Here is a 12827-nt window from a genome sequence, read left to right as displayed (position 1 = left end):
CTCTGCCCCTCAGCCTATTCATCTGACATACGGAGGGCCACAGATAATTTTCTTTGCTGGGAAATTATGAAAAAATAGAATTCTTCAACATATCTCTAAAGCACTCGAAAATCCAGAGTATAAGATGAAAATATCAGCATTTGAATTTCGATTACTTTAAGTGCTTCAAAAATAAATCCCAGGGCTCTTCTATTGTAGAAGGGGATGCCTTTACTAAATAGCTGGGAATCTCTTTCCTACAAGGCCTGAGATATTCAGCAAACAGTGATGTTTGTTTTCGGTGAATTTTATATGCCAGGAGAGAAACTTCCCACTGTGCTCTGGGGAGTCTCGGGGAGGGGAGCAGAAGTTGCCCACCTCATTTCTTTTCAAATATACACACAATGGAAGAAAATCAACAACTTCTAAAATTAGTTTCTTATCGAGAGAGATTGGAAATGTCACCGACTACCTCTCAGAAGTCCAATATTGGACAGAAGAGCAAACATTAATACCAACAGAAATGTGCTCTCCCCTGCCAAATGGGAGAGGCAGGAGAGTGCAGCAGTGTAGTGGGTGACCCCCAAAGACTTTGCAGCACTGACAGTTACAATTTTAATAAAATACACATCCCTCTAGTTCTCTGATCTCTGTGCTCCGTATCCACTCCTGGCCTTTGGGCTGGTCTTACCATAAACTATCACTGTGGCTGACAGGCTCCTCCTCTTGGCCACGATGTTGGCTGCCATGCAGGTATAATTCCCGGAGTCTGAGAGCCGCGCCTGCCTGATGATCAGGTTATGGTCAGCCCTGGTGTCGATGTTCTCATCTTGTTCAGAGTCAATGGGCTCCTCATTTTTTAGCCATTCCACCTATAAGAAGAAAGGAATGTTAAATTTACAAGTCATTTAAGAAAAACAACAACTTTTCTTGGAATTGGAAGGTGAACAATTTTGGTGTGTGGGGGAGAGGGCAATAGCAATGATTTTTTTCCCCCACTTTATTCCATACCCTATCCCTTTTAATTAAGAAATTTGGTACATTCAGGAAATGACTACTCAAGTTAATAAACTGGAGGCAGGAAAGGACATAAATATCCTATTGACTTTGACCCATTTTCTAAAAGTGCAGCGGAAAAGAGAAAAGAGGTGACTGCCGTTAGGTGATTTCACTATATTTCATTTTATTACAATTCTGGTGTTGAGGATGATTGCAATTACTAGTGCAAAATGGAGCTCAGACGACCAACACTTATGCATAACTTGCACTTTATGCCAAGAGGATGCTAGGTTGTCAGGGTTCAAGTCAGGATGTTTGAATTTAAACAAACTTTTATAAAGGTGTGATAATGTATAAAGGCCACGGTACTATATATTGGGGCAATCATAGGCACCTAAATTCAAATCTCAGTGTTCCCTAGTTTGGGGTGTACGTTTCGTTGGTGATCACTGATGTCCCTCCGTCAATGATTCAGTGGCTATTTAGACCGGGTTGAATACCCAGCACATTTAAGGCCCATCCCCTTTTCTGGAGAAGTTCACTTCCCGCATCTTCCGAGCGTAGGCTAGTCCCATCTCAGATTTGTTTTTTCTAGCTTGCTCCTGGAGAAACCATTTCTTTCTTCTAGTCCCACTCTAATCCTATCCTTGATCTAAATGCCTCTTTTCCTTGGGCACCTGGAGGAGACACAGATGGAACCTTCTGCTCCCTAGACTCTCATCCTCTGCCCAGTTGGGGTGCACCGCCCTCCCCTCCCCATTTCACCAAGCAGGCCAGTCTTCCCCTGAACTAACTGCCTTCCTCCCTCATGTTTCCCCTGCTTAAGCATCTAAATGACGTCTCCACTCTTCGCACCATGTTGGTCGCACTAGACGCATCTCTTGTTTGATAATTACCGTTTAGCTCTAGCTGCACACAGTCATTACTCAGCGCAGGGACCAAGGGCAGAGGCTACACCGCAGAGGATCACACACAAGCAAACGCGCCAGGGCCCTTCTCACCAGGCCGCCCCCATCAGCACGGATCACTGAGGCTCGCTTTTAGAATAAGATTCCTCATTTCGTGTTTAAATCTCGAGACTTCTAATTTATCACCAATAAACGGGTGGCATCTGTTATATTACAATTTGGTGTAATCAAGATTTGCTGGTCTCTATAAAAGGGATTTACTTATCAGAAGAAAACCTATAATGATCTTTTATAACGATAGCTGCCTCAATTACCAAGATGTAGACGAGAATTTAGAATACCAAAAATCATCACCATTTCAAATCTACCCTAGAAAAGAAAATGATAGCGAACAGCCTGAAGAAGAGCTTTGAGAACTGCTTTACAGCATCGAGATGAGCTGAAAAGGCAGCGTGATGTGGGGCCATGAAGTAGAGAAGCAAGCTGACCACCAACCCCAGGGGCCAGCCTGGAGGCGTGGCGGCTGCTAATGGCCCGGAGCCCAGAAGCACGCTCCGGTGAGTAGAGCAGGATGGTGCAACCAAGTTTACATAACATCTGGCCACCAGCGCGTGACAAAACGGCCTCCATTCCCCACTAACACTGCACATTTCAGTCATTCATCTACTCATCTGACAAATATTCACATATTTATTGAACATCAGAGCTTGTCCTGAGAGTTGGGTAAAGCAGGTTAAACAAAACCAGCATAGTTTCCTCTTTCATGAATTCTGGATTTTACGGGTACAATGAAAAAAGCTGGGGGAGTAACACTGTCACTAATATCTGGGATGAAACACGCACTTAAAGCCAATAGGATTGGATTGTTGAAAGAACAAATAGGTCTGCTAAAAGTAGGTCTAGAGAGCTTTGTTCCACCCCACTCCCCCCCTGACCCCAAAATTCAGAGTGTACTTTGCCTGGTTTTCTGATTAATTCCTTACTCCTGAGATTTGCAAGCACTTAGAAAGCTGTTCCCTTGTGTCCCTACCTCTGTCATCTTTTTCCATAGTTCCCCTCAAACAGCTGGTCAGGAAGTCAGGAAAGTCTGGCCCTGGTCCATAAGTAAATTATTCCTAGTGAGTTAACTAGCCAGAAAAAAGCCCTGGGGGCAGTGTCCCGGGAGACAGAAACCAAAGGAAGTCCCAGCACCTGGGAGTCGAAGAAAGCCTTCCTGATCAAATCTCCTACACGGCTGTCTACCACTATGCGTACGGCTGAACCGGAGAAAAAACGGTACTGAATGTAAACTGTGATTAAAAACTAAAATTAAAATAAAATCTTGGCCCAGGGGATATTAAAGCCACAATCATCAAGTAGAGGTTTGGCTTCAAATTGAAAACTTACATAAAAATAAAATATATACACAATTACTGCCAACAAACGAAGGAAGTATTTGCCACAAATTTGAGAGATAAAAGGTTAATGTTGTGATGATCTGAGGAAAATGTGAATAGTTAAAAAACCACTATATACATACATATATGTGTGTGTATATATATGTATGTATGTGTATATATATATTCCATCCTAGGTAATACGGCAGAGTGATAAGTATACAGTTCATTAAAAGGAAAAAATGGCAATTAAATAAATGAATAAATATTCTACACCACTAATAAAAAAGTTAAACAACAGTATAATCACTATTTTTACTATCAGAACAGCGAAGATTAAAATTATACAAACAGATACACATAGTTCTTGTTTTTGTGGCTGGTTCCCTTTTGGCCGAGAGTGTAGAGCATGGGATGTCCCCCTATCACTGTTTCCCTGCGGGGAGTCAGCAAGAGCCTCTTAACTAACTGCGCTGTCTGCAGCTCCCATTGTTGCTTCTGCAGCTGATTCTCCGCAAAATCAGATCACATGACTTTCTAGCTCGAAACCCTTGAATGGTCTCAAATCCCACTTAGAACAAAATCGCAAATCCTTCCCACAGCCAATGAAGTCCTTCTGTGCTCTAGCTCCCTATCAGTCTTCTACCTCAGATCCTCAAAGTAACCCCCGCTCACTCTACTCAGCCCCACTGGACTTCTTCCTGTGCTAGAAAGTTCAATGCAAGTTCCAGCCTCAGGGCCTTTATACCGTCTGATTCCTCTGCCGAGAAGGCCTTTCCCACGGGTGGCCCCGTGGCTCAATTCCACTTTTCATTCAGATCTCAGATCAAATGTGACCTCCTCAGAGAGGTCTTGTCTAGCAACCCTTCCCAACATAGCAAGCTCCTTCCCTTATCTCCGTCTGATAGTCTTAAAGACAGTAATGCCGTTTGCTCTTGTAATTATGATCCCAAGAACTTACCAACAAAAAAGTGTTAGGGCGACAGACAAGAGCTTAACCACAATAAATTACTTTTGGTAAACTGGAAGAAAGAAAAAGGCAAAATTATGCCAAAGCTACATGCCCACCAAATACAGCTTTGTTTAAATAAATTGTGTTTCAACGGTATGATTTACTATTATACAGGCATTAAAAGTTACGATTTCAACTAGCGAAAACACAGAAAATGCTCATAATACATGAAAGTCAAAATGCAAGATTGCATGATTCATGTTATAAACTTATAAAACAAATATATATATGTGTGTGTGTGTGTGTATGCTTTAAAAAATGATCTGAACAATAAATGTTCACAGAGGTTTTAAGAGAGGACTAGGGTAACTAATTTTCTTCCTACTGGTTAACTGTGGAGCCTTCAAGGAAAAAGATATTTAGTAATCTGAAAAATATCACTTTATCTTAAAAATCCCTCTTCTACTCATCATGTAGCACAATAGTTTTCAATTTTATATTTTCCCATAAAATGTTTCTTCAAATTCGTTTATCTGAAGCCCAAAATGAAAAACAGATTAACAAGGAAAATCTTATGACTGATGCAGAAGTGAAGGTATCAGAGCCAGGGAAGTGAGGGGCCCTAAGCTGCATAAGATTGGCCATAGCCAAGATGAAGTCTGTATAATTCCAGGGGGGGTCATTCACATCTTTCCCCTTTTATGTCAAGCATACCCTGCAGAGATGTCCAGGGCACGACCTGTGCCATCATGTAAGTTGTCCCTGCCATCCAATCTACCCCCCTGTACACCCACATGCACTATGGACACATACAATGGTCTGCTGCTGGGTCTCAGGTCATAGTTCAAAAAACAGTGATATGGGATGAGTGAGGTGTCACAGATATACACACATTCTGGTACACTTGGTGTTTATGGTGTCATGACTGAGGTCCATTACCCAATTACATATATAAACAGTCAACACATTAGTAGATTCCTATCTTAATAGTTTACCCATTTAACTGAGGGCAGGATCTTTATGAGGAAATCAGTTTGGTATTTTCTGGGCTTATAAAAGTGACAAATTGCTCTTGGATTTATGCTTTTGTCACTTAGAGAAATTTTAAAACATTTTTGATGAGCTAAGTGCTCCAAATGTAGAATAGTTTAATAAATAAGATGTTCAAAAAAGCATCCCTGCACCAGCCTTTGCAAACTCAAATGGTCCTGGGGGCCAGGGAGGTCACATAAATTACTGCAGCGGCCCTGGGTGTGAGACATCCATGTGCATTGCTTGCATATTAAAGACAAGGGACTGTTCTTCATTTCCACAAAGGAATGAGTTCACTCTCATTTTTCTTAAAAAATACTACTGCTTTCTTCTGTTTTCCCACTTTCGATAGAATCATGAGTATTTTTAATGATAGTGCCATAAAAAATGAGCTCATTGTTGGTTAAATATCTCTTTTGCTTTTAATGTGTCACAGTGGTCTTCAAATTTAGCCTCGGCATCAGTATTTACGAGGAAGTGGTGGCAACTGTGACAAAATGAAGACCACGGGACCTGTGCAAACGTGCAGACACAAGTCAGGTTCAGGCTGCTATTGCCAGTGTAACTGGATCTTCCATCTTTCATGAGAAGTCATGGATGTGTATTTCAATGTAACATTTCTTGATTCTAACATGGTATCTCATATGTTACAAAATACATTGTAAGGGCCAAACATAGCATATCCATGAACCAGAGCAGATTTCCTTTCTTTTCTCCAGAGCACACCAGCTTTCTGGTTCCTAGTGATTGTTATCACACAAAGGAGCTCAGTGTCCTCCCTAAACTTAATTCCTTTTCATTAGATCCGCTACCCCCACCATCCTAGGTTATTGCTGTCCATGTGTCATTGTCCATTCTCAAGGCTTTCTCATGGAAATGACTGGCAAGCATTTAAGAACTTTTGAACTTATGTACAGTATTATTTCTGCAAGTATCATAAGGGCATGTATATTGAGTTCAGAAATTATTTTACAAGAGGTTGCCAACAAGGAAAACCCTAATTATGCTCTTAACAAAAGTAAGACACATTTTCAAATTAGCATTATGGGATCAATACATTGACTACCTCCAGGCTAAGGAGCATTTGTATCATTGATCTAAATGACCTCAGGTGAACAGGTCATCTCTTTGGCAAAGAGGTTTAACATTCCAGAAGGTTGCTGGAAACATGCACCCATCAGAGAAACAAATCTTCATCTGGTTTCTATTTATTTAATTTCATGGATAATCCCAGTTAGAAGCATGTAAGGAAACTAGTTACTTAGAGATAATGAGCTGATGGATTTGCGGGATGTCCCCACTCATTAGCATAATGCCATGTACAGATGGTCTACAATTTGTAGATTTTTCTAGTTTATAAACAAATCTGGAAAAAGCAGACCACCATGCCAGACAGGTCAGGCCCTGATCAGTCATTCTGGTCAGTGGGCACAGAGGGTGGGTAATTGACCAGCCTATAGATTTTCTCCGTAGGCAGCACGGATGGGGAGGAAACCTTCTTTGGAAGAGTGGTAGATTGATGCTTAGTGGGAGATTATTTTATCTGAGACCTGAGTTACATTTGAAAATGTTTGTATGAGCCCTCACATTTCACCTCTTCTGACCTTTAGTCAAAGACATTTATACACATACATGAACCTTACACCTAAATGCTTATTTCCATCATATAGTATGTCAGAATTCTCAAGCTCCTGTTCTGATTCTTATATTCTGTAGGAGAATGAGAAGGTGACTGGTGTTATTAACCATTTAGAAGGGGGGGGGGGTGACTAGAAAGAAAAAGCCACTTTAATAGGCAGGATCCAAAGCCTTTTGTCCTTTGAATCTAGGTGGTATCAACTTGGCACCTTCCCTTCATATTCCACAAAAAATGCCCAAGAGCACCATTATCTACCAAGTGTTTCTATCCCTCAATTCTAGTCCTCTATTAGGGTTTGTTAGATTCAATATAAAATTAAGTTGCCCATATGTATGTGGATGTAACTTCAGATTTATGACTTCTGAAGCCTCTCAATCCATCTACTCATTACCTGTGATCATTTTCTTTCTGCACTACTCATTGGCAAGCTCCTTAAGAACATGAACAACATTTTAGATCTTCTTATATATTACATAGCACCTACACTTCAGAGGAGGTTCACTGGCACCTGCTGAATAAATATTCTGGCCCAAACTGAGGTGCATGCAAATTTAGAGACTGGTGATAAACATACGCACATATAACAAAAGTGCAAATTGTGTTTTAGGGGTAAAGCCAAAGGAGAGAGATATTATTCTTTGCTTTAGCTCCCAGAGTTGAGCATGATAGGGTCTAGTACAGAGACGTTTTTAGAGTAGTGGTTAAAGGAAGGCAACCTTGTCTGATGAGGTAAGACTACACTAGGGGCTATGTGATGTAGACCCAGGGAAACACTGGAAGGCCACAGCAGTTCACAAAGTGGTCATTTCCTACATACCTTTTCAAACTTTTTGTAAAGTTACCATCTTGCCAAATAACAAGTATGACTGCATTTCTTGAGAAAATAGAAGGCTGAGGTACGTATTCTAGCTGGTGAAGGGCTAAACTAAGATGGCATCCGAGGGCACAGGGGTGGGGACAGAGTGGACAAGGCAGAGTCAAGATGAGGTTCCACAGCAACCATGGGGAAGCCTCTAGACTTTCACACCTTAAGAAACAGATCTAACCAATAAATGTCTCATTCACTTTAAGTTACATCACTATTGTGCTCAGTCATCCACATCGTTTGCCAGATTAGGATGCAATGACCATATGTTAGTTGCAAAATAATATTCACTTATATTCGGAATCTAAGAAACAAAAACACACACACAAAAAAACCCAAGCTCATACATATAGAGAGCAGATTGGTGGATGCCAGAGACACAGGGCAGGTTGGGGCAGGAGAAATGGGTGAAGGGGGTCAAAAAATACAGTCTTCCAGTTATATAACAAATGTCCTGGGGATGTAATGCACACCATGGTGACTAAAGTTAATAATACTCTACTGCATATTTTGAAAGTTACTAAGAAAGTGAATCTGAAGAGTTCTCATAAGGAGAAAAAAATTTGTAACTGTATACGGTGATAGATGTTAAAACTAGACTTATTGTGATCATTTTACAATATAAACAAATATCGAATCATTATGTCATACACCTGAAACTAATAATTTTGTATTTACTAACTAAATGAACAAATAAATAATTACTCAGACAATATTTGTCCACATATAGCTCATGAGAAGTTACAGTAGCTCTCTCCAGGTTATCTGGTCACAGTCTCTGCCCTCATAAGGGCACACATAGCCAGTCAATACACTGTCTCATTTGATCCTCACAACAACTAACCCCCCCCAAAAAAGTAGGCAAAGAAAAGCTTATTCTTCCCATTTTACAGATTATGTGACCTGTGACCTAAGTTAACGTATTTGAGAAATCATAGTGCTAGACGTAGTAGTCTCCAAATAATGTTTCTACCACAGACATGGACCATTTCCTTATGTCTCTTATTGACCAAATAAACTGCTGCTTCTTACCGTTTCCCACAATTTGACGTGGCGTACCCCTGTAAGTCGTTACTGGCACTTAACCACTGATAAGCGTGACAGCCCTTTACTCATAAGGGAGCATATTATCTTCTAATGTTAGTTAGGCCATTACTCTCTTCGCCACTTTCAGATTCGAGATGTCACCTGTCCCCTTCTCTCTCCTTGTTAATATTTCCTTTAAGTTATTTATAACAGTACTATCACGCTTCCCCTTTGTCTTCCTTTTCCAGGCTGCATAGATTGATTTTAAAGCCACCTACACAGCAGTTTCCTCAACCTAGCTCTACTTATCTGATTGTACATCACAAAAGCAAGCAGAAATTCAGCCTAATTGTGAAGCCACAGCAGCAGAACCAGGCAAATGATGGCAACCTAATGATCACAGACAGAATCACGCTCGCTGATGCTGAATGAAATGACAGACATGAGCACCTCCGGGGAGGCCTGAATTCTGATGAAGGAACTTCGTGTTCTGACATCGTGTGTCTCTTGTCAGATCAGTGTTGTCCTTTCACTTCCTTGTTTCAGGTGTGAAAGTCAGGAGCAGCCTCCTGTTATTTTATTATTATTATTCATTTTGACAGGTAAGTGGTCTCAGGGAAAGTGAACACCTGAATCCATTGTTAACAGAGAATGTAACATTGTTATGAGGCAGATGATACATTAATGTAAAGCATCTTTAAGAATGGTGATCAGGGGAAAAAACAGCATTAAACAGACGAAACAAAATAAGAACAGAACGAGATGAAGAAGATTCGTAAGGGAGGGCACAGTCTGCCATTGCTTTTTAGCCATGTTTTCCATAATGCAAGGGCCCTCACTCCTGGCTAATTCTACTCTTGCTACCTCTGCTACGCTTAGGGATGGGTAACGTCTGGCCCGAGGGCCGTATACAGCCAGTGAAATCTTTTGGCCTGGCCCTGCCAAGGCAACTGCAGGTGGGACTCAAAATCCAAAAAATCTAATTGAGTAATAAATCTAATCTAATAATAAAGCTAATTTTTAAGTTGATAATTTTGTATGGCCTGTGATGATGTTATAAATATCCAAATGGCCCTTGGCAGAAAAAAGGTTTCCCACTCCTGTAGGGGATGAGGAATTCTGGTTTTGAATGTTTGGTGAAGCAACATGTAGGAGATTCTTCCAAAGCTGGTGTCCTAGGGAATGACCTAAAATATAGTGCACAGTGCTGTGCTGCTTCGTTTTAAGGGATTATTTCATGATGGGAAGAACTCTCTAGTGGATGACAAAGAGTTGGCTTTCAGAGAGCCTCAAAACTGTTTTTGTATTCACATTTCCTCCCACAATTTCTGGCATGTAAATAAGGTTTTAAGGTGGTGGTGAGGGGATATTAATTAACAATTCCCTGTTCCCGTTCCTTACCACCATGTAACATATACTCAGGTGCTGAGATAATAGCCATCTTACTGAGGATTAGAGCATCCAAGAGTCTAAATGTTCATATCGAACTGGTTTTAAATGCTGATATAGAAGTTGCATATAATTAGATAAAGAAAGCAAACACATATCACTTACACATACTACATGAACACCATCGGAGAAATCAAATCTGTTCAGAAGAACAATTCCATCAGCCACAGTGAAAGGCTAATCATGTTAGGATCTACCAAGGAAATGCAGGGACGGATATGGATTAACTCAGCTCCCATTTATTGGGTGGCTGAGAATGAATTAGCATAATCATAAATTTGTTCCAATTACAGAAGGCAATTAGGAGAGACCAGCTTATAGCATTATCAAAATGAAATCAGCAAAGTGCACTGACATTCCAGGTAGATGCCACTGAGTTAATGGTGCTAAAAAAAACACAAGGGCCCTGTACCCATTCATCTTTCATCCCTTTGAGTACTGTACACTCCATACAAGTTTCCTTTCAGCTGATAGACAAAAAGCCATAGTGAAAGAAGCAAAAAAAAGTGCTTAACATAACAACACAACTGCGAAATAACCACATTCTAAAGTCTTGTGTGTGTGATTTCTCTAGGTCAGTGGTTCAGGCACTGCTTTTAAATTTCAGACAGTAATGTACATCATCTCTTGTGTTCTTTCCAAAATATTGATCAGGAATAAAACTGTGACTAAGCCTGTCATTACCTACTCTGAACAAAAGTTCTTTGTGCAAAAAGATAGTGCTATTTTGCAAAGGTAGCCTCACGGTTGTGCCTATTTTTCATTTTGCCTTCCCATTATAAATAGGCCTCGTTGCTTTATTTAACCATTGCCAACCTGGAGAGCTTACAGAACAGTCAAACATATTTTCTAAAGAAGGCAACAGATTTAGTCTCAAAATTTTAGAGCTGAAAGGACAACTTCATTTAAACAGCTAAGATTTTACACATATTTGGTGTTCAGCACTTAAGGAAACAAACATTAAGGAGGTATTCAAGAGATGGCAGATTAATAAGAAGACAAAAAGGTATTTCTATTGTGAACAAATACAATGGGTTTTACTGCTACAAGGATGACAGGCCCAGCGGAGCTGAGGAAGGGAAAGGGGTGGGGAAGGGGAGGCAGGCAAACAATTTACTTTTATTGTTAGTCTGCTATGCATTAGATAAGATTCTAGGCTCTTTCACATCGTAAACCCTTGGTGAGGTGGATGTTAACTACGCTTTTATAATTTAAAAAATAACTAAGCATCGAAGAACTGAAATATTCAGACATGCTCAAAATTCTGCCTTCTTAAGTAAATAAACAAAACATTCTTCCTTTTTTTTTTTGCCCCCATAGTCACCTCTCTCGAATTCTCATCAATACACTTTGGTCTGGCTTCCACCTCATCAATTCACTGAAACTGCTCAGCTAAAGTCACCAACGGCCTCTGAGTTACTACCTTCAGTGCACACTGCATTGTATTCTTAGCTGATTTTCAGGGGTAATGAGGAACTTTCTTAAAATTTCTCTTCCATTGGTTTTTATAAAACCACATATTCTCTCTGTACCCCTCTGGCCATTCCTGCTCTGTTTCCTTTGTTGGTTTCTTTTGTATCCAAACATGAAACATGAAATATTTTATTTCTTGAGGTATCAGGATTAGGCCTTTCTCCATATCTTACCATACAATGTCTCCTCACATGATAATACCAGGCTCATGTGTCATTCATGGCTATACACTGAATATTCCCAAATTGATATCCACAGTTCATTGACCTTCTTGAGATATAGAATCTTATATTCAAATGCCGACTCAGCATCTACTTTTGTACACTGCAAAGATGTTTCAAGCTGGTAGAATTGGATTTAGATATTTTTTTTCTTGCAGAAATAAACAGATGATTTCCTTATCTGTCTGTCTGAAATTAAAATATACGAACATTATCTGAAAATAAGGATTCACTAAAAAATTTGGAGAGTGGATGAAATAATAATTTCGCAAAAGAATATTCTTGAGCCCTGGCCTGCGTGGTCCAGTGGCTAGAGCGTCGGCCTGAGCAGAGGAGAGTTGAGGGTTCAACTCCTGGTCAAGGGCATGTACCTGTGTCGCAGGTTCCACCCCTGCCCCCATTCAGGGCGCGTGTGGGAGGCAACCGATCCATGTGTCTCTCACATTGATGTTTCTCTTTCTTACCCCCCTTTCCCCCCTTTCCCCCTTCCTCCCTCCCTTCCACTCTAAAAATCAATGGAAAAATATCTTCACTCCTTGGGTGAAGATTAAAAAAAAAACAAAGAACACTCTTAATATAATGTATAGACTGTATGGAATGAAAAGGAACAGGCAAAGCTCAGAGCAGAGATCATTAGGAGACTGACAATCACAGGAAGAGACTGTGGTGGAATGAACTAGAAGGTTATGATGGATATTCAGTACAGAGCCTTGAAAGACATTAAGCGGTAAAACAGAATGAACAGAAATTTGTGACTAATTTGATATAAGATTTGAAGATAGAGCAATAAAAATTCAGCACCCACATTTCTGACATGGACAAGTGATATAAGAAATCCAGATGAAAAGGACATTTTTAGATGTTGTACTGATATGCACTTACTGAGTATCACCCTGGTCCCTAACATA

The 12827-nt window shown here is 40.3% G+C and overlaps 1 protein-coding gene across 8 annotated transcripts in view; it reads right to left on the bottom strand.

Annotated features, from left to right (window-relative positions):
- The window catches only part of UNC5D (unc-5 netrin receptor D), a 466349-nt gene that overhangs the window by 108984 nt on the left and 344538 nt on the right, over nt 1-12827 (bottom strand). For all 8 annotated transcript variants that reach the window (XM_087814164.1, XM_087814166.1, XM_087814165.1 and 5 more), the window contains exon 5: nt 671-851. In XM_087814164.1, coding sequence (XP_087670290.1) covers nt 671-851 — 181 coding nt within the window. The remainder of the gene's footprint in view (nt 1-670; nt 852-12827) is intronic.

Source organism: Miniopterus natalensis, chromosome 2 (genome assembly GCF_054644295.1).
Source record: "Miniopterus natalensis isolate mMinNat1 chromosome 2, mMinNat1.hap1, whole genome shotgun sequence".
Classification (NCBI taxonomy): Eukaryota; Metazoa; Chordata; class Mammalia; order Chiroptera; family Miniopteridae; genus Miniopterus; species Miniopterus natalensis.
Note: the sequence above shows the minus strand (reverse complement) of the source record. Positions and strands in the feature narration are given on the sequence as shown.